The sequence below is a fragment of the Lontra canadensis genome, unplaced genomic scaffold (genome assembly GCF_010015895.1).
Source record: "Lontra canadensis isolate GAN:19392208 unplaced genomic scaffold, GSC_riverotter_1.0 scaffold5, whole genome shotgun sequence".
NCBI classification, from domain to species: Eukaryota; Metazoa; Chordata; class Mammalia; order Carnivora; family Mustelidae; genus Lontra; species Lontra canadensis.
In genome coordinates this window covers 31,699,574-31,725,427 of record NW_022630999.1, presented here as the reverse complement: position 1 = coordinate 31,725,427, position 25,854 = coordinate 31,699,574, and the positions used below count along the sequence as shown (strand labels likewise).

The 25,854-nt window shown below is 43.6% G+C and overlaps 1 protein-coding gene across 18 annotated transcripts in view; it reads right to left on the bottom strand.

Annotated features, from left to right (window-relative positions):
* The window catches only part of TENM2 (teneurin transmembrane protein 2), a 1,216,596-nt gene that overhangs the window by 295,247 nt on the left and 895,495 nt on the right, over nt 1-25,854 (bottom strand). For all 18 annotated transcript variants that reach the window (XM_032851741.1, XM_032851742.1, XM_032851743.1 and 15 more), the window contains one exon: nt 1,418-1,652. In XM_032851741.1, the coding sequence (XP_032707632.1) occupies nt 1,418-1,652 (235 nt within the window). The remainder of the gene's footprint in view (nt 1-1,417; nt 1,653-25,854) is intronic.

Genomic DNA, 25,854 nt, shown 5'->3' with positions numbered 1-25,854 from the left:
ATATGCATATAGTTTCTACTGACTTTACATATTTTAAGCCTCAGATTAAGACTATAGGCATGTGTGGGGCACCTGGGTGGCTCAGTGGGTTAAAGCCTCTGCCTTCAGCTCAGGTCATGGTCCCAGGGTCCTGGGATCGAGCCTCGCGTCAGGCTCTCTGCTCAGTGGGGAGCCTGCTTCCTTTCCTCTCTCTCTCTCTGCCTGCCTCTCTGCCTACTTGTGATCTCTGTCTGTCAAATAAATAAATAAAATCTTAAAAAAAAAGACTATAGGCATGTTTAACAATAACCTATAATCAGAGAACAAATTTTTTTTAAGTTTAAAGTGACCACAATGACAATGGTGCACATGTTATCCAAAATCTTATAAAAAAAACAACAACAAAAAAATAAGATAAATGCTATGGCTTGCAAAATTGCTTCCATCTGTGTGCAGAAAATTCGTTGGCCGTTACCGGAAAGATGACAGATTCCTGCCATCTTTCCTCAAACGTAACTTATTAAAGTTTAAAAACTTAAGTGGGAACTTCTTGGAGGGTCAAAGTGAAGCCTCTGCTTTCTCTGTTTCTCTTTGTGGCTCTTTCGGACAAAGAAACAAGAGTAACCGGAGCCCCCAAAGCCTGAAAAGGGTGTGGGGTTGGAGCACAAGGGCCGTTCCCCATCTAGCAGCCCACCCACAGCCTTCCTAGCCATTCGGCCCCAGCCAGCTGCACTGTCACCCACGCCCCCTCTCTCAGGGCATCAAGGTGGGCATGGTTTTGGAGCACCAGGCGTGAAGGTAAGAAAGGGACTGAAGCAGAGGCAAAACAACACAAGGCCAGACCTGGAGATCACTTTGCAACTCTTCACTCCAACCTAAGTGCTGCCCCTTTTTTCTTGTTTGTTTTTGTACATTCTTGTTTGCCCCTCAGGCATCAAGCTGTTAGTGTGTACAGGAGGGATTAACGTGAGACGGTATGTTGGATGAAATATAAATTAAAATTATACTTCTGTCAGTCTGGAATCAGGGATTGTTTCTCAAGGTCTCCCCAAACACTTAATTTCAAATGAGTCTTCATTTATTACTTCAGGAAAGGCCAAATGCATAATTTATCAGCAGCTTTCAGTCAATATACCCTTATAAGCATGTTTCCCATGAGCCTTTGAGTAAAAATATGTTATGCTAATTCTATTAGTTGGGTACACAAGAGCTGTCTAAGAGAGTAAACAAGCATTAAAAGGAGACACATGTGAACCAAGAAATACCTATCAACCTACCATCCAGGGTCGAATTACCAAGGGAACAGAAGGAGGTGGTAAACTCATCCTGTTATTTAAACTAAGACTGTCTCCCTGACAGGAATCCCAGGCCATCCTGTGGTGGATCCGTGTGGGTGGCTCTGAGAAGGCAACAGGCGTGATGGGCAACAGGCACTTACCGGGTCTCCAGTGGCACGTTGCTGTTTAGCACCCAGCTGTCCTGAAGCTGAACGGACTCTGGCGTGGTTGCTAGGTCATTGGGCGCGGGAGCTGGGGCGTGGATCTGGCTCCGCCGGTTGGTCAGTGAGTTCCTGTTGAGGGAGTTGGCAGACGAGTGGTGATGGGACAGGGTGTGGTTGTGAGGGGGAGGCAGAGGGGGCCTCAGAGTTGACTGGCTGTGGTGGTTTGGAGGACCTGGAAAGAGAGGAAGGAGAAAAGGCCATCAGGGACTGCAGACTCCAGACGCCAAGGCTCTGCAAACCCACGGAGTAGAGCCTAGAACCCGTGCCTCTATGTGGGTTAATTTCTGAAAGTCACAGACTAGACACATAGATAAGACTGCAAATGCCTAATTCCAGGTTTGGTTACTCATATGTAACATGGTTTGCTTTGCTTTTTTCTGCCAGCCTCAGAAGAAGGAGAAACTAGGTTAGTAAAACCAGGCTGGAACATATTAATCTTGAAGAGGAAGTCACATGACAGTCAGGGTTGATCACTGTTGTAGAAAGTCCGTATACTTTCTCCTGGTAAACCAGTTCACTACGTACATGCTTTACAAATATTTCCTTCCTTTCTTCCTTTTATTTTATTTGAGAGAGAGAGAAAGAGAGAGAGAGAAGGTACAGAGAGGGAGGGAGAGGGACAAGCAAACCCTGCATTGAATGTAAGCCTGACATGGGGCCCGATCTCATGACCCTGAGATCATGACACAAGGTGAAATCAAGAGTCAGATGCTCAACTGACAGAGCCACCCAGGCGTCTCAAATATTTCCTCCTTCTAAAGGTAACAGAATATGGTACCCTCTAAGAGAGTAGCATACTTAAATACCTGTGGGGGCCAGGCAGGAAAGGGAGGTGGGCCAGTTGTGGACTGAGGTGACCCCGAGAGGGCAGGAAGCAGCCCTCCCTCAGATCTGAGCCCATGTGGCCATGTGGGAATAAGGGCCCAAGGCAGCCAGATCAAGTTTTTCAAGGAAAGCTGAAGATCTGGACTTTTAGATAAAATTTCCTATGCTTTGAAGATGGTGACAATTAATTTTTAAAAAGTGTAGGTGTTTTGTGTGTATGTGTGTGTACACACACACACACACACACATACATATATAAAATTTGTTTTTAAATAAGACTTTAAGAAAATACCTGTGAGCCTGCTCAGACATCCGGTCTGATGTTTTCAAACCATGACCCTCACTCCAAATTGCATCCTATTTTCTTCTCTTGAAATCCTCTCTCCTTGCAGGAGAAATGCACAAAGGAGAACTATACCTCTGCGTGTATCCTCTTGTAAATATGACCACAGATGACAACTCCACACAGGGTTTTCCTAGCAACCCATTCTCAATCTACAAAATGAAATATTTTAAGCATAATGAAAATGAAAGTAGTTCACTATGCAATGTAAGCCTATAATTTGGTTTTAATGGCTGCTGAAACATGACTTTTAATTTGTGTCCTTTTTTGAAGCCTCCAGTCGAGGTTGGCAGCTCACCAGGTGACTGCCAAGCCTTGTCATTTTGGCCCCTGCCAACTTTTAAAATCCTCAGCCCCTGCTGTCCTGGCTTTAAGAAGTTGGCTCACATCATTTAAACAAGCAATTTGACACAAATTTCAACTACTTGTCTCCTTATGTGGCCAGGCTACATCTCCAAAAGGTGTAATCGACATTCCGTGGCTCCTGGGAAGCCTGCAGAAATATTCCGAAGGAAAGACAACATGTCAAGAAGATACTAGGTTTGGAGAGCATCATGACTGAGGAAAACAAGAAGGAAAAATAACAGAGGAAAGTGGTTCCTCGAAGTTTGTGTTCCTGGGCTGAAATTACTTGGGGGAATTTTTTTTTTTTTTTTTTTTTGGTCTTCAGAGAAAGACAACTAAAACTAAACCCCAGTGGGAAATGCCACCGTAGAGTTGTACAGATTTAAAATCACGTCCTCCAAATGAATCTGCAATTCGTATTTTACATTATGCACCAGTGACATTTTAAATATATCTTTGAGAGAGTTTCATAGCTGGAGCAGGCTATTACATTTCCTGGCATTGTTGTCTGTCTAGTAATGTATTATTATATAGTTATTTAGCATTTGTCTGTCTCGTATTAGTGGGAAGAGGTGAGAAAAGGGGGTGAAATGATGTAATCATGATCCTTTAGAGATGCTATCCAAGCCCTTCACACAGGGTTAATGAATTCTCATGCCTTCCTTTCCCTTCTCTCAACTTCCATCCAAGTGGTCATTATTCGCCATTAGTTAGGTCATCTTGAGACTTGCCTCAGGAAGATGAGATGAATCGGTGTACAAGTGGGAACCTAGCCTCCTCAGCCCCAAGCTCTCACTTTCCATCTCCCTCAGCAACCAGTCCCCACCTCCAAAGCTCCAGACCACACACTCTCCCAAAGTACAAAGAGGCCCTGGGAGATACTTAAGTCACTAAATGAGATACCAGAACCTTCCTGCTTCCTGTTTATTCATCCCGAGCTGAGGTTTCTTTGCTAACTCCAACTTGGGTGGCCCTTCCCTGTCCATCTGTGTTCTGTGTGGGTGGAATTCCTGTGGTTTCCCATTTGTTGATCATAGCCAGGGGTGGTGCTGGGGGGAATGGAACCACAGACCCAGGTGTTACGTGGCATAGTCCCAAGAAAATGGATGGTGAGCATTCCAGTTAGCTGGAAGAGAAGTTGAGCTGCTAAAGAGAAGGTCTAGAGCTTCATGGAGGAGAGCAAAGAAGACGTAATTCTCTGCTCACCCTGCCCTCCTATAAAGCATGTTATTTCACTGCAAATAAATCACATTATCAACAACAACCACCATCTAGCATCGTCAGTATTAGAAGATGTTTTCCTCATTACTGTTGCTCATTTCCACTGTGACACAGAGGATATTTGCTCATTTATCTATCCATCTAACGATCGTATTTTGCAACTAGGTGCAAGAACTAGAGAAGACAATTTGAATAGAGTGGTAAAAGCTACCACCGGGGTGTGTACAGAGAGACAGGGGAGCATCTGGGGGGACACTTAGTCCATGGGTAGGAAACACAAATCTAAAGAACCTGGGTTTAAGGATTGGGTCTGCCCCTTTCACATCATGTGAACCTGGGCTTCCAACCCCATGTTCTGTAATCCTGAGTACTCACCCATCACTGGTGACCACAGCACTAAGTAGCCGTGTGTCAACATGGAAGATGGTGGGGAAGAGGAATGGGGAGTGTCAAGCCTGCCACCCGAGGCTGGTAAGTTCCCCAACCATGTGCACGGAACCCTGATTGCTTCCGTCAGGAGTAAAAGCATGAATAAGACATGATTATGGCTCTCAAGGAGCCCAGATTTGAGTACAGGACATAAACCCAGATTTCAACCATCTAGGGCAGAAGTTGCAAACTGACAGCCCCCAAGATGCACATGACCAAAATTTCAGAGTCAAGATTTTGTAGAACGTTCCAGATCACTGACTTCTCTTAAGAACAAAACTAGAACAAAAATACGGAGTCTATTCTCCCACAGCAGCAACTGGATATAGCTTAATGCCTTAGGATGGTTTTCTGGTTTGCCATCAACCCTAAAATCCCTGTTATTTTAATTTGGCCGGATATATGCATTTATGTTACTGTGGGTAGGCATTTATGTCTTTGATTGCTGGTTTCCTCCGTGGTACCTTCGTATTCCGGGTAGTTAATGTATCTCTAATATAGCAACACCTCTGCTACAACTAATGATCTCAAGCACTTTTTGTGTTTATTGGTTTTCATTACAGTCATCCAAAGAGCTTGCTGGGTCTGATGGTTTTCCATTTCAAAAAATGCAAACAATGGCCAGCAACATGCCTTACTGCTTTCCATGAGGCGAAATTACATGGAAAAGCCCTTCGGAAAGGCAACTCGTGTCTTCAATAGATGCTGAAACAGAAATGATTAACAGCTTAACTTGATGAAGGAACCTTCGCGTCCACTCTGAGTTCCACACAGTTATTGGGTTTAATTAATGTGCATATTAATGGCTCTTCTATTGCATAAATATGAAATCACATAATAATGCAATTGAGCCACCAATAACTGTGTAACATAAATGCTTACACACTATCAACTTAATAAGTATGCTATTAGCAGGCAAAAGGCAACTGTCATTACAATCACAGCGCTAACCTATTATCTTGTACCTGATTTATCTGGAGTTGAGAACCTAGAATTTATTTTTAGGTACCGTGTGGCCTTTCGTCTGAGGAAGGAGGAGCGGCACACTGGTCCTCTGTTAAAAGCGAGGGCAGGAGCACCCTCATAGAGAGGTCATGTGGCAAAGTACCCTTCTCCAAAACACGCCTTCATCCCTCTGAGGGGAAAAAATTGAGAGAAGGGAAAAGCAAAGCCGACCCAGTTGGCCTCAACTGGACTGTTACTTTAAGTTTAATTTATAAAATGCTTGGAAAGAGAAAAAAAAAAAAAAAGGCTAGGGCAGGATAGGTAAGATTCCCAGGGAGGGGAGGAAAAGTGAATTTAGTGAGAAGGTGCTTCCTGTATGTTTATTTTTTAAAGAGATTTTATTTAGTTATTTGACAGAGAGAGAGATCACAAGTAGGCAGAGAGGCAGGCAGAGAGAGAGGGAGAAACAGGCTCCCTGCTGAGTGGAGAGCCAGGCTAGGGACTCCATCCCAGGACCCCGAGACCATGACCTGAGCCGCCCAGGTGCCCCTGATTCCTGTATGTTTAAAAAACTAAGTGCTTGAATGAGTGCTTGATTTGTCCTGTTTGCTCAAAAAAACTATGCTTAAGATTTGCTGTTGCCAGGAATTTTGGTCCTGACAGGGATGCCATTCCCATATTCTCACCTTCCTAAATGCCAACTGGTTGACAGCGGAGTTGTAAGAAAAACAAAGTAGTGCTTCTTTGTTGGGCAACAGTATCAACTCTAACAAAGTTAGACCCCGAGACTGCAAAATGCTGGAGTATCAGCTCCTGGGTTAACTCGACTAACAAAGCTCAAACAGCATGTGGAAATAACCAACGCCTACATAGTCAATAATGTATAAAGGAAGGATTTTCTTTGGAGCTAAGGAAGGAAATTCTTAATAATTGGCTATTGTTGCACTCTTCCTAAATAAACAGGTGGGTGAGACATTTAGGCTAGGTTTACCCTTGCCAAGAGAGGGTGGATGTGCAGGAGAGTAGGAGGGCAGGAGGGCAGGGATAGACTAAGATAGCTTTGTCTTGCTCTGTAGTCCACCCTATTTTTTCCTGGTGATTACAAATGATAAAATATATGAAAGAAAAAATATATAAGTATAGGCCTGCCTAACTGCTCATAATGCACTCATTCTTGGAGATGGTATGCCAAGTGCTGCTCTTTAAAAATTTCAACCCCTTGGACCCCGAGATGATGAATTAACCACAGACTCTCTGCCCCCTTCTACTGAACCATGTCTTTGGAGCAAGTTCCATCTTGACAACAATTTGAAGATGCTAGAACTGAAGCTGGTGTTGGCACACATTTTGGAGTCTCTGGCTGGTGAAAGCTGGCACCTAGATACACTGTTCAGATCTGACCTCACATGAGAGGCAGAGAATCAGAGGTGAAGACTTTTAAGAATGACAGCCTCGGGGCACCTGGGTGGCTCAGTGGGTTGAGTGACTGCCTTCAGCTCGGGTCATGATCCTGGAGTCGTCCCAGAATCGAGTCCCACATCAGGCTCCCAGCTCCATGGGGAGTCTGCTTCTCCTTCTGACCTTTTCCCCTCTCATGCTATCTCTCGTTCTCTCTCTCTCAAATAAATAAAAGAAAATCTTAAAAAAAAAAAAAAAAAGAATGACAGCCTCTAGTTAGAAGGAGGAGTCTGTTGCTGATGACCAGGCTCACGATTGGCTTTGAATCCCTGAGTGGCCACTTACTAACAGTGTGACCCCAGGAAAAGAGGCATTTTTTTTTTCCAAGTTTGTTTCTTCATCTATGAAATGGATAGAATCGTTTTACTTTTCTCATGTGGTTGTTAGGAGCATCAAATGAGAATACATCTCTAAAAAGCCTACCACGATTCTTGGCACATAGTTGGTATTAAACATTATTATATATTATGTGTTGTAATTAATAGTACTGATAATGGTAATAACAGCAATAGCAACTTTAGGTCTGGGGAAAATGAAGGATGGAGGATGGTATCAAATCAACACAGAAAGGCAAAATGACTAACCTCAGACCCCCTCCAGCTTCAGATGCGGTCTGCAGAAGGACCTGCTGACTGAGTGACGTGGGACAGGCATGACTAGGGGGCAGTCCCAAGAGCATCCGTCTCAGAGCTTGCAGAAATGGAACGTGGGACTCCAAAGTGTTCCATTTCCATAACCAAAACAATTGATGTTAAGGACTACAAAATAATACCGAGAGGTGTGCAAGGAGTTAAGCTCTCCCTGTGTGTCTGGTCCTGTGCGAACTGGTGTCTGTAAATTATCTCAGTGTGCTGCCACTCACTGTTATGGGACCGGTTCTCTTATCATCCCCATTTTACAGATCCAACCAGGAAGGCACAGAGAGGTTAAGTAAAGCCCCCAAGGTCATGGAGCTTAGTAAGCGGCCAGCAGCTTGTGGATCCCAGGGTTTCTTCCCCATTTCACCACATGCCAAAGAGCACGGGGCCTCCGAGGCCACTCACAGAGGGAGAAAACCAAGACCCCCGCCCTGCTTTACACTCACCCTGGCAAATACAGAGGAAAACGGCCTTAACTCATTTCTGTGCACATTTGCTTAAACGGCAGAATGCCATCTTGTGAGAAATTGGAGGGAACTGCCCACCTCAAAGCTCTGCACCTCACAATGCTGCTTGAATCAGGAGAAATAGGCCAGAACAGCCGAATTGCAGGGCAATCTCTTTTCTGTGCCTTCCCAAAAGGCCCTCCTGGAAATTCCTCCTCCGTGCTGCATCCCTGGCTCCGGTAACCAGTGGCATCAGGGAAAGCAGCAATTAGGTCTGTTGCAGGCAGAAACAAGGGCACACTAGGTCCCAGCTCATCCTTCCTGTTCTGACTGAAGGTACTTTGCCAACAGCCTGGGGGTGGAAGGGGTTGGTGGCGGGGGGGAGCCCAGATCCAGCCTCCTCCCGTGTTTAGAAAGAGATGGAAAGAGATTTACTTGTGTCTAAGTACCGGACACCCGGGCATTCAGCCTACTCCCTCCTTCCCTGTTGTAGCATCTGCTGAGTGATTCGTCCTCTGAAGAACGGACGTGGATTATTCGGTGCTGACCCCTGTGTGGTGCGCTGGTGTCGCAGGGCCGTGGGCAATGGCAGTGTTTCTTGGATATGGCCGCCACTGGAGTGAACTGTAGCCTTGCTGCGCGTTCCAGAATGCAGGAGAAAAAAGGAAGGCAGGAATGAAGGAATGAGCCAAGTTACGACCCCCTTCTTGTCTCCCTGGGCTGGGCAGCCGCTCTGACCAGTGCCTCTGGGGGCTGGGAGTGTAGGGTCCTGGATTCAGGGTGGGTGGGGTGGCTGCCCCTGATGGAAAGGCCACATTCAGCCTGAGCAGAGCAGCAGGGAAGTCAAGGGCTGTGCTCACTCGTAAGGAATGATTTGTAGTTCTCTTACACAAAATATATGACCTCAGAGAAAAAGCATTCTGAGTGCATTCACAATGACGCACGCATCCACACTGCACAGTGGAAGCATGGGGACTGCGCTCACAAAGAACAATCATTTGCAGACTTGGAAACCAAAGTTTTGTCAGCTCTACCTACATCCATCAACAAAAAATAGGTTTAGGAGGACACCTGAGATCATCGAAGAGCAACTGCTTCCGTTTAATAAGCACCAGCTGCGTGGTAAGAGCTAGCCTTATTTAGACTTCTACTAACCTTTGAGCGAGATGGGGTTACAAAGATGAAGAAAGTGAGGCACAGGACATTAAGAGAGGGGAGTTTCTCTCCTTACACGTTGCATTTCACTGTCATGCAGCTGGGCCCCTCCCGAGGGCACACTGGGCGCCTCTTTTTCATCACCCTTGGCATATGGTTTTCTATTGTTTTTGGACTCCCCTGTGTCTCCTATAGGACTGTGAGCTCCATTCGGCACAAGAGTCTGTCTGTCTTGGGGGGTGCCTGGGTGTCTCAGAGGGTTAAAACCTCTGCCTTTGGCTCAGGTCGTGATCCCAGGGTCCTGTAATCAAGCCCTGAGTCAGGCTCTCTGCTCAGTGGCGAGCCTGCGTCCTCCTCTCTCTCTGCCTGCCTCTCTGCCTACTTGGGATTTCTGTCTGTCAAATAAATAAATAAATAAATAAACAAACAAACAAACAAATAAATAAAGAGTCTGTCTTGTTTTTACATCCCGGCACAAGGCTCTGGTGCCTGACCTGGAAGTAGTGCTGAATGAATGACGGAAGGAACACGTGGTGTTTGTGGGGGGAGGGCGGTCGTGTTGGGAGAACCTCAACTGGATCTGAGAGGGGATCACAGCAGACGTCTGCCTCTGTTCTGTGAGCATTTCCCAATCACCAGAATCTGATGGGCCTTTCCCTTAATTGCCTGAATTCTTATTGCCCTCACAAGTCCTTCAACAGGGAGACAGTTGGACCCAGGGAGAAGGTGACTTTGTTTCCCTTTGTCTTTATTTGTTTGTTTTTCCCTGGTTCTGCTTGACTACCCATTCTCTCTTTTCAATAACAGATGTACTGACGTATAATGACATTCAGCTTTTAAAAGTGTATATTTTAGCATTTTCTTTTACTCTATTCCCCAAGTGGTGCAACCATCACTACTGTCTGATCTTAGAACATTTTCATAAGCCCCCATAGGAAACCTCATACCAGGAGCAGTCACCGTCCCCCCCCCCCCACAGCTCCCCTACCCCCAGGCAAACAGCAATCTACTTTCTGTTTCTATGGATTTGCCTATTCTGGGCATTTCATATAAATGGTGATTCCCTCTGTTTTTTATAACCACGATGTCTGTTGCAGAGCCTCGCCAGAACCAATCAAATTTAGATCTCAGATGGGGCACACTTCATACCACTTAAAAATATCTTTCCCTGGCAACCGGAAGCTGGTGTTCACAGGAGCTTTTTGGCTGGGACTCCACTGCTGTTGGTATTTTTCAGAGATTGTTAGGTGTGGCCATTTGAGAGTCAATTGTAGACTTGAGGGCCCTAGGGGGACCCTGGAATTTGTTCCAGTGCTTTGGGCCCATCTGTAATCACAGCAGAGAGCCATTCCTGCTCAACTAAAACACAAACACACACGGGTGGGACACTGGGGGGCAGGTGGGGGGAAGGGAGGGAACTCGGAAATTGGGTGCTGAACCAGAAACAGCGCTTGAATCACGACCTTAAGAGCAGTTGTAGGCTGGGGACCCTCCTGCGGCAGGTTCTCACATATGGTGAGTCAGAAAGGGATTTTAATCATAGATGTCACAGCATTTTACCCTACCCCCATACTCACTCTTTGTGTTCTTAAATCATCTAGAAAGTATCACTTGAAATCAATGTCAACTCCATTAGCTAGTTTCCAAGTGACAAAGACAAAAAAAAAAAGAAAAAGGCCACTTGAAATACTTAAGAGGAACCCTTCTAAAGAGAAGATTTTATTGCAAAGTTATGTCTGAGCAGTGCCTATCTGAGCATTTCAATAAATCTACATTACCCTAGGTATTTTGGCATCCTCTGGGAGAGGAAAGCCTATCAGTAGAAAGTAATGATTTTGGGTTTTTCAATTGCCCTAAGGATCTTGACAATGCTATTAAGACCCATGCTCTCCCTGTCGAGAAGTTTAGGAGTGAAATTATTAATATGCCCAGACGTTATGTTGATTGTTGCGCTGTAGCAGAAAATACTCTCTCTGTTATTTGAGCTGCATTATCACTTTCCAAAGCAGAGAATTGCATCAAAAATTTAAACTCCTCTCATTCCAGCTCATCGCCTAGCTTTTCAAGGTCTTATTATAAAATAGTCTGGGCAAAATTTGGGTATTTCCCTACTAATGGAAGATAATATGTTTTTCACAGCCCAGACTATATTTTTGAAAAATAAAAATCATATGTTGGAGTTTTCTTCCATTAAGATGTCATTCTTTAGCACTTTAACCAGGTTTTTGTTGGGGTGTATTTCATTCTTTATTTTTTCCCCTTTGGATAGTCACAATGTTTTCCCCTGAACACAGGTAGAAGATCAGAGCAAAGATAAAATATGATTTTGATTTTAGGTTTAGTCTCTGATGAACTTGGAATGATGGAGACAAGCTCTGATGTACACCATTCATTAACAGTGAGAATGACTGAAGCATACCAATTAAATGGCAAGAACGGGATAAAGACTCCTGGAGCGTTTTCACTACAAAGCTCAGCAGAATTATTTACGATCTGGGTGACCTTTTCCCCAAATCTCTCATGGTACATGCCTTATAGGACAAGGGAACACAAGTTTCTCCATACTATATAAACAGAAGTCAGCTGAATGTCAGACCTTGAACTGCATCAGGTTTTAGGTCAAGTGACAGCTGATGTAATGGGACGAACGGGGCGTATTGCTGGGGTTCTTTTCAGGATACTCTTTCTGCCTTCAAAATACCCACATGCACACGCATGTGTGCGCACACACACACACATACACACACATGAGCAAGTAATTACACAAGAAAATTATCTGAGTGCTTCCTAAAGAAACATCCCCCACCTAGGGTTCCATGTCAAAAGGAGTGCCCTCTGGGTTTTTATTTATAACAGTAGTTTCTTTCCAAGGTGTCTTGAAGTTGCTTTTCATTTCCCAATTAAAGTGGATGAGACCGTGCTCAGGGCCTTTCCGTCAGGTAGCACAGATGATAAACAGCAATACCCAGGGCCAAGCAGAGATAGTTGATGAAGTCCCTCCCATCCCATCCAACAGCCCTAAGGTGCAAACAACTGTCAGAAAAATCTGGGACCAGTGGGAGGCCAGCGTGCTCTGTAGATCTCGGTTCTATGGAGGAAGAGGTCGCAGGTGCAGTGGAATCAGGGTCTCCCACGGGGCCTCCCAGAAACAAGGGGTTTTTCCTAGCCACACGGCTCAGAATGCCATTTTCAGGGTTTTCTGGATCCTTCTGACACTGACCTCTCCAGTTGTGCCTGAAGGACTCCTGGAGTTAGATGATCAGACTTTTGGAGCCCTCAGCCTATCTGTGCCTCTGTTTCCCCCTCCAAAAAAGGTGGTGACTACCATTCCTCCTTGGTAAGGAGTTAAATGAGATAAGACACTATAAGTGAAGGTGTTTAGGAGATGCATGACAGATAGGAAGGACTTAAGAAATGTCAGGATTTATTTATCTTTGCCGGAATAGGCTAATTCTTTCTTGAGGTTGTGAAGAGAGGAGGGAAATAGAACCTGTGATTCAAAGATTATTATCATAATGACTTAGAAAACTTCCTGTTGTCAGATATTTTTAAGGTAAATAGCACCATTAAGAATCAAGGATCCTTTTCCCTTCTTACGAGTTATATTAAGTACCTCTAGGTCCTATAGACTCCCAAATTATCAGTAGTCTTCATTTTCACCTTTTGCAACTTAAAATAAATACATTGAAATAAAACCACCTAATGTTAGACAATTTGAAGGGTCCTACGTTAGCTTACGTTTCCTAAATTCTCTCATTCCTTATGAAAACCTTCATAAGGAAGGCTTAGGTTTTTTTGAGTCCTGATGTTCCTACTTAGCCTCGGGTCCCATTTCCCATGAAAAACTCAATGTAAAGTCAAGATTTTTCTTGTTTTTTTTTTGTTGTTGTTGTTTTGTTTTGTTTATTTTTTGTTGTTGTTTTTGTTTCTGTTTTTATTTTTTGCTCATGCTCATCTGTGAGCCATGCAGTTTGCTCTATCCTTGAAATTCATCACTGAGCAACTCACGGAGGTCCTGAGTTATTCATCACATTTCGATGGTTGAAGTCATGAATTAGCAATTTGTTTCTCAGGGCTTCTTGGGTTACTGAAACTTTTTAGTATTTATCATCTCAAATGGGATCATTCTTAATCCCATAATGTAGGGAGTAAGTAATCTCTCTCATGAAATATCAGATTTGGAGGAGAAAATAATTTCCATTTCTAACCCTGCTTATCTGACACTTTAATAGTGTGGTCTGGGAAGGCTTCTCAATAAGATGATATTTGATCAGAGACCTGAAGGAAATAGGGAAAGACACATTCCAATGTCTGGGGGAACAAGGCAGAGGGAAAAGCAAGAACAAAGACATTCTGGATTGTGTACAGGGGTTGGACAGAGTATCAGCCTAGATTTGCCTCTTCCATTCAACTGCAAGCCTACTTCTCCAAGAAAACAGTGAAATAAGTGGAGAAGGTCTTGATCCTCACTGGCTTCTGATTCTGGACTGAGCCAGGCAGCCTTCTGTCCCAGGCCCTTTGCACTTGCCGTACACTAATCCTGGGGATACAGATAATTAAGTGGCTCTCTCTTTTAATGTTGGAATGTCTCAGCTCAAATCTCCCCTTTAAGGCACACCTTTCCAGACAACTTCAGCAGTCTTATCCTCCTCACTATGCTGTTTCTCTGAAGCACACGTCATTATTATTTTTTTTTCCCAGTAATTGTCCTTCTGCACTAGAAAGTAAGTACAGTGAAGGTAAGGATGTTATTTTTTTTTAAGATTTTATTTATTTATTTGACAGACAGAGATCACAAGTTGGCAGAGAGGAAGGCAGAGAGAGAGAGGAGGAAGCCGGACCCCGCCGAGCAGAGAGCCCGATGCGGGGCTCAATTCCGGAATCATGACCCAAACCGAAGGCAGAGGCTTTAACCCATTGAGCCATCCAGGAGCTCTGGTAAGGATGTTATTTTATTCCCTGCTGAATTCCTGGCTCCTTGAACACTTAGTAGGTGCAATAAAGGATTTTTGAATTAACAGATTAATTAATCACATATTGAGAAGTATGGCAAGAGCAAGTGAGTCAAGAGGAGAGTCCATATCCCAAGAGAGATTTTCAAAAGACTCAACAGGTCTTTCAAAGAGACTGATGTGTGATGTCATCGGAGACAAATCTCAAAAACTTGAACTTGACTAATGTTCCAGAAAAAAATCATTGCAGGCATCCTTGCCAAAACACAGCTCTATCTCACGCAAACTGTAGCAATTTTTTCTCTTCCTGCAGCAACCCAAACATGACAACAAATGCCTTACAAGCAGAAATCCCCACGGAACTAATGATGGCAGAGGCCTCTGACACACCCCAAGTGGGAATAGACACATTTCACTTCTAAACTCCAACTAACAGGATCTCCTGTGGCTCTCTGTGCCACTTGGAAATGTTCGTTTTCCACCATGAATCTATCGTATTAGAGGATCTTTGCTACAGGCCACTGCCTCACCTGAACAGGCTGAATCCTAACTCATCCAAGCAGTGGATGGAAGGAAAAGCAACCGGATGTGGCAAGGACACAGGCTATGCTGCAAACGGTTTGCAAGTCAAAAGCAGGGCATACGGAATTCTTCCTCCTTCAGGAAGCCTTCTTGGATTGGATCAGGCGAAGTCCAGTGGCTTCCTAAATGTGTCGACGTATGTAAGATCTTTCATGGTGGCTGTGTTCTAGGTCTAACATCGGAACTAACACTGGCATACTATATACGGAATGACTCCATTTGGCCATATTTAATCTTTATAAACCTTTCTAACTCCTATGTGGTGTATCACTGGAAAGAATTTTTTTTAAGATTTTATTTATTTATTTGAAAGAAAGAGAGAGAGAGAACAGAGGGAGAGTGAGAGGGAGAAGCAGACTCCCTGCTGAGAAGGGAGCCCGACACAGGGCTCCACCCTAGGACCCTGGGATCATGACCTGAGCCAAAAGCAACGCTTAACCAACTGAGCCACCCAGGTACCCCATGAGTTCTAATTCTATGGTGTTTTCTTAGTGTAGAGCCTCGCAAAATTATTCCCAAGTGGGCACATGATAGAGCCTTTCCTATTCCCTGAGAGAAACCCAAAGAGACACTGTTCTCTCCACATGATTCCTTTTGCTTTCTCTCTGATTCGGACACAAGAACCATGGCCTATTAGTTAAGCTCGCTTGTGACAAACCATTTCCAATCATTTGTTTGCTGGTTCATTCCCTCACCCATGTCTCCATTTGTTCGTGTGCAGTGGAAGCTCTTGGTAACTTGGTAACTATTATTGAGCATCTATGCTGGGCTGGGTCTGGTGGATTCTTGACGTTCCAGAGTCTCTGGCCTCTAGACCAGAGGAAGGTAAAGAGAGTCACATCCTATTTTGTCCTTTTTGTTGAGCCTCAAAGATCCTACTCCTACTATCACTCTTCTCTTTTCCTTCCGGTTGTTATCCAAATGCTTCACTTTCCCATATATGTTTTTATTCATGTTTTAGCATGCAGATAGCAATCTCATAAGGGCCATTATGACACACTGCTCTGAAAACTTGTCATAGATGTCTATTATTAAACTAAACATGAACCCCTTTCCCTTGTCCCTATCCCTGTCTTATTTCCCAAGGTGAACTCATCCTTCTGTCATGTATACACACATGTATCTCCCAATATGTAAGATTTTGTGCTAGGATACCATTTACAGGATGATCCATGGCACACAGAGAAATTCACAAGAATGTCAATTATTACTTGTGGAGAAAAACTATCACGTTTTGATTCTTTTGTGTTTTCAACCAAATGTAGTATTTATCAACTTTCTTTTATTTTTAATTCTAGATAACAGAGCATGGTGAATTGGAGCTTCCACTGCATATATGGGATATACACACTGCATTGCTTTCCTTGCAAGATTAAGACTTGGAACTCCGGCCCCGGGCTCTCAGTTGTGTCAATAGGATTCACATGGCCTTTGGGGTCCTCTTTGCACACACAGAATGGAGTGAGACATCTAGATTCATGAAGTGGAAACAGAAGTGGGATAAATGGAGAGTTTACCCCAATTGTCCCAGCCCCGTCTACCTGCGCACCTATAAGTACAATGAACCTCATCACCCCGGTTTTATAAACAACAGAAAGACCATTTGTTTATCATTTATATGTTTTTCTAATTGAAACACATGTAGTCTAAACCAAAGAAGCCATAACAGCATTGAACAGAGCAGGCAAACACACTTCATATCTTTTTCTTTCTTTTTTTTTTTAAACTTAACCGGCAGAAAATTTAAGGACTGTCTCTTTAGGGCACTAAAAAACAAATGACCTATGGAATCAACCAGAAGCAGCACATGACAAAACAGAGTATTATGCTAGAACATACGTTCCACAGACAGGAAAGCTAATCAAACTACCATGACAGAAATGCTCATACGTTGCTAGTAGGGATGCAAAAATACATAGACATTCTGGAAAAGCTTGCCAGTTCCCTATGATGTTAACTTACCCCAACACACAATCTTAATCCTAGGTATTCGCCCTACAGAAATGAAAACATACATTTCCATTAATGTATATATACCTGAAAACCTACCCGTGAAAGTTTATAGCAGTTCTACTCTAAGCACCCAAAACTGGAAACAATCCAGATATGCTACAACAAGTGAACTGATCAACAAGGTGAGGTAACCTGTATAATGGACCATTCAGCAATGAAAAGGAATCAACTACTGATAATGAACAACTTAGATACATCTCAAAGGCACCACGCTGAACAAAAGGAGTCGGTTTCAAAAGGTTGCATACTATGGAATTCCATTCATGGGACATTCTCAAAAAGACAAAGTGACGGGTGCTGGGAGGCTCATTAAGCCTCTGCCTTTGGCTCAGGTCATGATCCTAGGGTCCTGGGTTTGAGCCCCACATCGCATCGGGCTCTCTGCTCAGCAGGGAGCCTGCTTCCCCCTCCCCCTCTGCCTGCTTCTTTGCCTACTTGTGATCTCCATCTATCAAATAAATAAATAAAATCTTAAAAAAAAAAAAAAGACAAAATGACAGTGACTGAGAACAGATCGGTGACTGCCAGGGACTACCAATGGGTAGCAGGAGGGAGGTTTTTGAGGTGATAGACCTGCTCTGTATCATGATAGCAGGGGTGGTGGTTACCCAAATCTCTACATGGGTTACAACACATAGAGCTGTACACAGTAAAAACCACTTCACCGTGCGCTACGTAAAGAGTATACAATAAAACAATAAAAATTGCACACGTAGGATGGATGTTAAGAACAGGACAGAATATCTGGTGTGGAAGGGGACAGACTTGCATCAGAGCCTGAGCCATTCTAGGTGGAGATGTTGAGGCTGGAAAACAAGGGAGCAAATCCTCTTCGAAACTTGAAGATCTGTTTCCAATATAGAGGTCACATCCTTAAACATAAAAAAAAAAGCACACTAGAAAAAAACATAATGTGTAAATCTTCGACTGGCTCATCACTCATTGGTTTCGTGTTTGGATTCATTTGAATATGGCTTTCTAAACCTCAAGCAGCGACTCCAAGCTGTTGAAGAACCTATACTGTGTAAAATGGAGAAAGAAGGGCTTTGCTGCCCAACACTGTCAGCTTCTCTCCTGACACTCAGCACAATCTCTACCCTTGTAGAAACATTAACAGTATTACATTATTCATCACAATAAGATTATTAGTTGATGGGAAACAAATTACAGAGAGCGTCGCAACCTTCTGTACTTCCTGAATGCACACAAGGCAGTTTTTCATGAATGGAAATTGCTACCCAGGAAGAGAAACTTGTGTTTGTCTTATGTCTTATGAAATTTCCAACAGGAGAAGGGATCAATTCTGGGATCGAAAAAGTGCAATAAAATAGGAAAAAAAAGTTTAAAAAGTATTTAGGAAGACCTCCTAAGGGCACTCAGAGCTCAGCAACATGTCTGATAGAGATACAGACTGTAAGCTTGGAGAGATGGAAAAAGCATACCTATTTCATTTAATGTGATGGCACAGCTCTGCATGATGCCATGGATTTATTGCAAAAACACCTTTAGAAATGTAGGAAATACCAGCAGTGCTGGATACAGGTCTGGCAATTTATGTAGCCATCTAAAATGGCTTGGCCTGTCCTGGTCCCTGTGTGGTGAATGCCAGCAACTAGCAAATGCACGTCTCATATTTTACATCTCGCATCCTCCTGCAATACCTTCCTGGCCACTCTCTTGCCCTGCGGGGGACATGGCCTCTTCTCTCTTTCACATCCTCTAGGTATCACACGCAGACGCTCTTTTCCCACCTGCCATGCCTTCCCGTCGTCCCTGTCCCCTGGTGTGAGGGTCTGAGCCCCAGGTCCGGGGTGGGTGGGATGAGGGGATGGAGGGGCAGCACTAACTGCAGGTTGGTAAACAGATGAATGAAAAGGGCTATCAAGGTTTCCAATAGCAACGGCTTAACCTGGGGAAACAGGTGTGGTGTAATTAGCATAGCGTCTCTGTAGCTCCTGCACCTGTGACCCACATCAGTCCTGTCCTTCAGAACCCGGGAGGTTCCTAACTGCTGGGGCTGGAACGAGCCGAGAGGAGGGGGAGCGCAGGAAAATGACACTGCCTAGGCTCCAAAGGGACTGTGGCTTAGGAGGGCTGGTCCCGGGAAGGGCACCATGGCAGAGTGTGTGCAGTGAGAATTCTAACGAAGGGGACGGGAGGCACTGACAGATAACTCAGGATGCCCCGTTGCCCCAACTGCTCTTCTTGGCTCCTGTTTCTCTCGCAGGTTACAGAGCGCTGTGTGTCTTGTGTCCTCTTCCCTTGCTGGACACACTCTTTCTCTTGCCCTGTCCAGCCTCTTAGGTGTTCGGACTTTGCCCACAAACGCTCGTGAGTAACCATTTAAACAGAGGGCTTTGATACTTCCCACCCCTTTCCTTTTCTTCCAATCTCAGGGAAAATTCATGAAAAAAAAAAACAAAAACCCAAACCCAAAATAAAAAACGCCCATTATTCTGCCTACCTGGACGCGTGGAGGCAGTGCCCCCTGCACAACCGTCTGACTGAACTCGTTAGTGAGCTAAGGCTCCTCGGTCGCAGGTGCTGAGTGTGTTGTAGAGGACACCGACACCAAGCCCCGAAAAACTGCTGTTGCGTGGATTGGAGTCAAGGTTCTCCCTCAGTGAAGACTGGGTCCTGAGTGAGGAGAGCCTTGAGAGAGGGCAGGAGAGTGCCAGAGCGGCGGACAAGCCCCGCGTCAGAAAGGAGGGAGCTATCTTTGTCTTTCCTCTCAGGGATCTCTCTGCCAGTCTGGTTAATACCCAAAGGCTCTCTTGGCATTTCTCACTGCTCCAGCCAAACTCCCTTGTCCCAATTTCTTCCTCTGAACCAGCCCTTTCTCTGTGTTACATCAGTGGCTAGACTTGTCAGTAGTACTTGTTTTCTAGGAGGAAGCAGCCCTTTTCAGGTCCTTTTGCTTTTAAAGGTCACAACCAATGTGGCCTGTCTGCATCCCCACTGGGTTACACTTTGGTTATAAAATGAAGTGTGTTTTGAAGCCAAAATGGTGTGAGAGAAATCTGAAACTCTCCCCCTTCTTCTAGGAGGGGGTCTGGTTTTCTCAGGTGATTGATATGCAATTGCCACATTCCACATCCATGCTTTCTTTTGTTGTTTAAGAACATAACAATTGTAACACCCAGAGCTTGTCACGTCATGTCCCCCTCCTTAATGCTCATCACCCAGTGTTATATGCAACTGATGAATTGTTAAACACTACATCTGAAACTAATGATGTACTATGTGTTGGCTAATTGAATTTCAAGAAAAAAAAAAGAACATAACGATTCATGTGAATGGATGTCAGAAATTCAAAACATCTGAGAGTTTATAAGACAATCTGTTGCGATACTATATGGGTGGACTTTACGATGCTAAAAACAGCCTTTTTCAACCTAACCAAAGAAAGTGGTCCAGGGGTAAGATGGGATGTGGCAGAATTAATCCCAGTTGAGCCTGATATCTAGAATTGGCTTGATGATTATAGATTGAGTAGCACCTTGTCTAAGGTGAAATCTCAGATGTCTTCACTATATAATTTAGGTAGTCTCCTATAGCACCACAGGTATGTCATTCATTAAAACACTCATAAACAATTCTGATGACAATAATTATAAAACTAATAGTTAACTTTTTTGAGCACTCACTTTGTGCCAGATTCTTAAGAACTTCACTTTTATTTAACACAGAATAATATATAATGACAAGATGGTGACTTACTTAATACACAGTAATAAGATTAAGTATGATAATCTTACTTAGTCCTCACAAGGACCCTAAGGGAAGGTGCCCATTATACAGATCACGAGATGGAGGTTTGAGAGATTGAGCGACTTGCATCAGGTTGCACAGCCGGAAGGGGAGAACCGGCCCAGGCTGCCAGCTCTGTAACCCTTGCCGTTCATGCTAGATAGTCCTGGTCACAAATGTGTCTTTTATCACACATCATTCATCAACGAGGAGGTCCAAATGAGTGAAATTTCCAGATAACCAAAACTCACTGTCTGCAAGTGCTAGATATTTTTATTTTACCCATGTTGTGTGGATGTAATAATCCAAAATGGGAAGCTAAATTTGGCTGCATTTTTAAAGAGAGCATAATGAGCATAATTCAACACTTAATTAATGACTGCAAACCTATTAAGAGCAAGTATAATTGTACTACGCAGCCGTATAGTTCTGTATCTCCTTTTGATTTATTCTGTCTCCTTCCTTGAGGTCAGGCTTTCAGGTGTCAATCTTGGAGTTGCCTCTGGGCCTCCTGCTGTGTTCTGCACCTCCACACCTGCCCCTCCATTTTCTGTACATCCTGTAAGTTCTTCTTTGTAAAAAGTTATTAAATCAGTTAAAGACTGCACGTTAAGGAAGAAAGTACAAGAGCCCGGATGAAGGCCAAGTGGAGAACGGAGCAAGATCTTTCTTAAAGCCCCTTGGAGAATGTAAGAGGGCATTTAAAAAACTTATTTCTCAACTTGGGGTTCTATTCCAGAAAGCCAGAGTTGCAAAGGGCCTGTCAAGAACACTCACTGTGCTCTGAATCGTTAGTTAACCAGTTTCCATACAGGATCTTTCTTTTTTTCCCAGCGGGAGTATAGAATTGGGAATTTGGAAAATGAACACTCGCCAGTGCTTTGGCCAGGGCTGCAAGAGCCTCCAGAAAAAAACTGAAATAAGACGAAACCAGAGAGGGAGAAAAACCATGAGAGACCCTTATTCTCAGGAAACTGAGGGTTGCTAGAGGGGAGGGAGGTTGGGGGATGGGATGGCTGGGGGATGGACAACGGGAGGGTATGCATTGTGGTGAGCGCTGGGTGTTGTGTAAGACTGATGAATCACAGACCTGTACCCCTGAAGAAAATAATATATTATATGTTAATTTAAAAAAAAAAAAGAAGAAGAAGAAGAAGAAGAGTCTCCACTTCAGGAACTGAGAGTTTAGCTCTTTTCAACACAAGGTGAGGGCTGCTAGGGGAGATGCCTGGAGGGACACCTGGCTTGAGCAAACCATGGCCCACGCACCATATTCAGCCCCTGAGTTAAGACTCTTCTGTCCATTATTACAGAGAGAGAGAGAGAGAGAGAGAAAGAAAGAAAGAAAAAGAAAAAAAGAGACGTGATAAAGACCAAATATGGCTCTGAAAGCAAAACCTAAAATTTTACTGTGTGGACCTTTACAGAAAAATTGCTGACCCCTGGTCTAGAGGATAAGAGAAGACTTCCTGGAGGAAGCGGTGTATGAGCTGTCACGTTATAAATTCATCAGGGTCTGCTTTGGTCTTATATGTGTATTACGTTTGTTTGCATGAATGATGAAACAAACAGGTATAATTGGTAGGTTCAATTAGTCTTGATCACACCTTAAGCAAACACAGTCTCTTTCTAAATCAGACACATTTACATCAGCTCATGGAGGAAACAACTGAAACAAAACAAAACAAAACAAAACATAAAACAAAGAAACAATTGAGTTTCCTTTCTCAGGTTCCACATTACAGCCAATCGATCTGTACAGGATGGAGACATTCAAATATGGAATTACCACAAGGGGCGTGCTGCTAAGCATCCGATAAATTACACCTCTCCGAAGTTACCATTCCCTCCTTCCCCTCCCCACCTGCAATCAGCCTCCCCGCTTACAACAGTTCACCTAGGCGGCTCCGTCCGCAGGATGGTAAAATCAGCAAACATATCTTTTTCTTCTCTCGTGTTTTGTATCTCGCCGACTATTTGAGCTTCCTTGAAACAGAAATGTCACACTGCTATCTTTAGAACACTCAGAGAGTTTGAACTAAAAAACACTGTAGCTGATGCCCTAGACAAAAAGTGAGGGGATGCAGATTTCATGTCTGAACAGCAAAAGTAGACACAGTTTTAAAACAGCTATTAATCCGCGAGAGTGGAAACGGGAAACGGCACAAAGGTGCGAGATCTTCCTTCTAACCAGTCAAAACCCAAGTTAAATAATCCAGCTATTTCTAAAGCAATTAGCAGTATGTATTATTTCCGGGCACTCATGAACAGAATCATTTTGAAAACCAGTGCTCTTGACACGTTTCACTATAAAATCAATTACTTTTAAAAGCAAGCAGCTCATTCTCCACCCCGGGAACATATGATACACCACCTGCCTGTTCCAAGAGATGCTTCGTGGGTTGTTTTTTTTTTTTTTTTTTTAATGGGATTATGGGGATAGGGTGCTCTCCCTTCTGGTATTATCTGCACATTTCTGCAGTAAGGATGTTCAAACTCATCCCTATACTGCTATGACCAATTCACAAGCATTCTGAGTCTGCACCATCAGGACACTTTCATCTCCTTTTAGGAATTTAAGCTTTTCAAACTTGATATGATCTTAATTCTCAGAAGTGCATTCTTGCCCATGTTCAATCTCTGGCATCATAATAAAGTACAGTAGCTCCATTTCAGATGAGAAAAAGCTGATTCAGGGAGATATTGTATATAACTGTTTGCATAGAAGGAATCAGGCCTGAATTTATTTTCTTAGAGATATTTCATGGATAACATTTTTATTTTCATCAAAGGCAAGCAATTTAAAAGTTTCTCTTGCCGTTGACAGTTTTAGAGCTCTAGCTGGGGACCTGGGCTGATTACAAATGGCAATGTTTTTCAGAGGGCAAAAGGTGCTATTTTATTTCCAGAGAATATAGTGCAAGGGATGGTCAGAATGCTGTGGCACAACTGTGGGATCTTTTGCTTTGTAGAAATCAAAGGAAAGTAACTACCCCCCACTCCGCCCCCCACCGCTGAGCTAAGGCTGGCATGGACAAAACTGTGTTACACAGTTATATGGTATGGTGAATGGTGAACATATCTGTCAGTAAGTGTTTGAAACTGGTCATTTTCTATCAGAGCAGCTTTTCCTGGCCATTTAAAAGGTTCTTTAATGAATTTCCAGTTTGGTTCAATTAATGGCATCTTGAAAAGAGATGTTTCTTTAAAAAAAAATCTTTTTCTGCTTTAGGAATGATCTACTCACTGTCAGAAACCTCCTAAGTATCGTTTAAAAGACGATAAAAAAAATTCAGGTAATTTAAATGAAATCATAAGTCATTTGTCAACAGACTTCAAAATTAGGATTTTTGGAGCAAGCCTGATGTCTGTGCCATAAAAGCAAAAAAATCTGCCCCCCTTTTTTGACTCATTAAATCATCCTACAACGTCACAAACTTAGTTGTTCCTACAACAAATGAAACATTTTGTGTCTAGACACCCATCAGAACCTTAATAAAAATTAATTGTTAAGATATCTGTATTTGTGGGGATGTGTCTCAGGTCAGCTTGGATCTGTCACGTAGTAAGTTACCTTTGAAAAAGCCTCCTCTCTCTGAGATAGGCCAAACCCAATTGATCTTTTTATGTCTTTGGTCTTCTCTGGAAGAAAGTAAAAACTGCTATTTCCCCAGAGCACAGTAAAGAGATCTGAGCATGCCTCTTCTTTAAGCAATAACCATTAATATGGGTTCCGCTTGTACCAGACATCTGTAATGCTCTGGGCTGTATTTTCTGGCGCGATAACAGTGTTGTCTTGAGAACTGGTGCATGAAGAGGACAGAAGGCAGAGAGGCGGAGCTGAACTGCTCACTTGTGCTCCTATCGAAGGGACAACACTCTTATCTTGTGGAAAAACATAGCCCTGAGCCATAAAGGCAAGTTCCATAAATCTTTCCCCACCAGTTTTGTCAGTCTCTATTCTTGCCTGTGGCCCATGGGTGACCTTGATTAGAATCCAATCTCCCCTGTGAGGACTCAAAGGGATCTGAAATAAGATCACTGAAGAACATCTCTCAGATTCCTTCAGGTCCAGACCCCAGCTTCCTCATCAACCCATTCTGTGGACGATCTCTCCTGAGCAGCCACCAGCAATCATGCTTGGTAAGTTCCATGGACATTTACTGAGCATCTACTTTGCACCCTGGGCCTGAGCTCAATGCTAGGAACAGTGCGCTGTCTACGATCTAGTCCCCCTCCTTGAGGTGTTCAGGTGGTCTGGGAGGAGGGACAGACACCTTCAGTAGGGCCTTTAAGTGCTGATAAGAAAGGGTGTTCTGGAAGTGTCTCCTTCTGGAAACTCAAGAACTTCTGTATGGATTCACAATTTTCTCTCTAGACTAGAGCAATTTCATGGGTAAGCTCTAACATCCTGTTAGAAGTAATTTCTCAAATGCTCCCAGGAACACTTAGGAATGACCCTTCCCTTTCTCACAAATTCTCCCAACACACACTTGGGTGTCTTCTAGGTGCCTGGGGATGGTACTAGGATGTCACTCTGCCTACAGTTACTACGGAATCAGTACACAGGCTCCTCTTCACATTGGATGTAATTTGGGGAACATGAAAGCTCTATCTGCCTAAAAATCTCTCCCCACAGTTTTACTATGGTGCCTGGCATTACATTAGGAATATCTTTGATGGGCCTAAGGAAATGAGTGCCTTCGCGACTTGTGAGAGCTTCATGTTATCCTATTAATCTAATTACGGCTCACGGTCTTATCAAGACTCGGAGGCCTGAGGGGCTAGAAACTAGAATTGGTAAGTTTTGATGTGGGAGTGAAAATGAGATGGGAACCACGGGTGTTGTGGGGGAGCAGTTCTTCGAAAGGGTAAAGAGATGTTAATAGAAGAAATGAGAAAAGACAAAGATCATTTCCATACACACTTGCTTTAGATTCTTATTATGCCCCCTCTTGAGGAGGAGGAGGAGGTGGAGCAAGGAGAAGAAAAGGAAGATGAATCAAAGGAGAAGAAGAGGAAGAAGGAGGAGGAAAAGAAAGAGTAAGGATAGAGAGGGAAGATAAGATTTGGCTGTGATTGATAGTCCTCTCTTTGAAATGGAATAAGCCTTACCAACCCACCCCATGGGCGCCAGTGGTCATAATGGGATAATGTTGGTGATGTCCCTGCCAAAAAAAAGGCAGTTATCCCCTCTAAAATACACCTTTGTAATCCCTGGCATTTGTAATTCAGAATATCAGTCTTACTATAGCAGACATTTGGCTGAGGT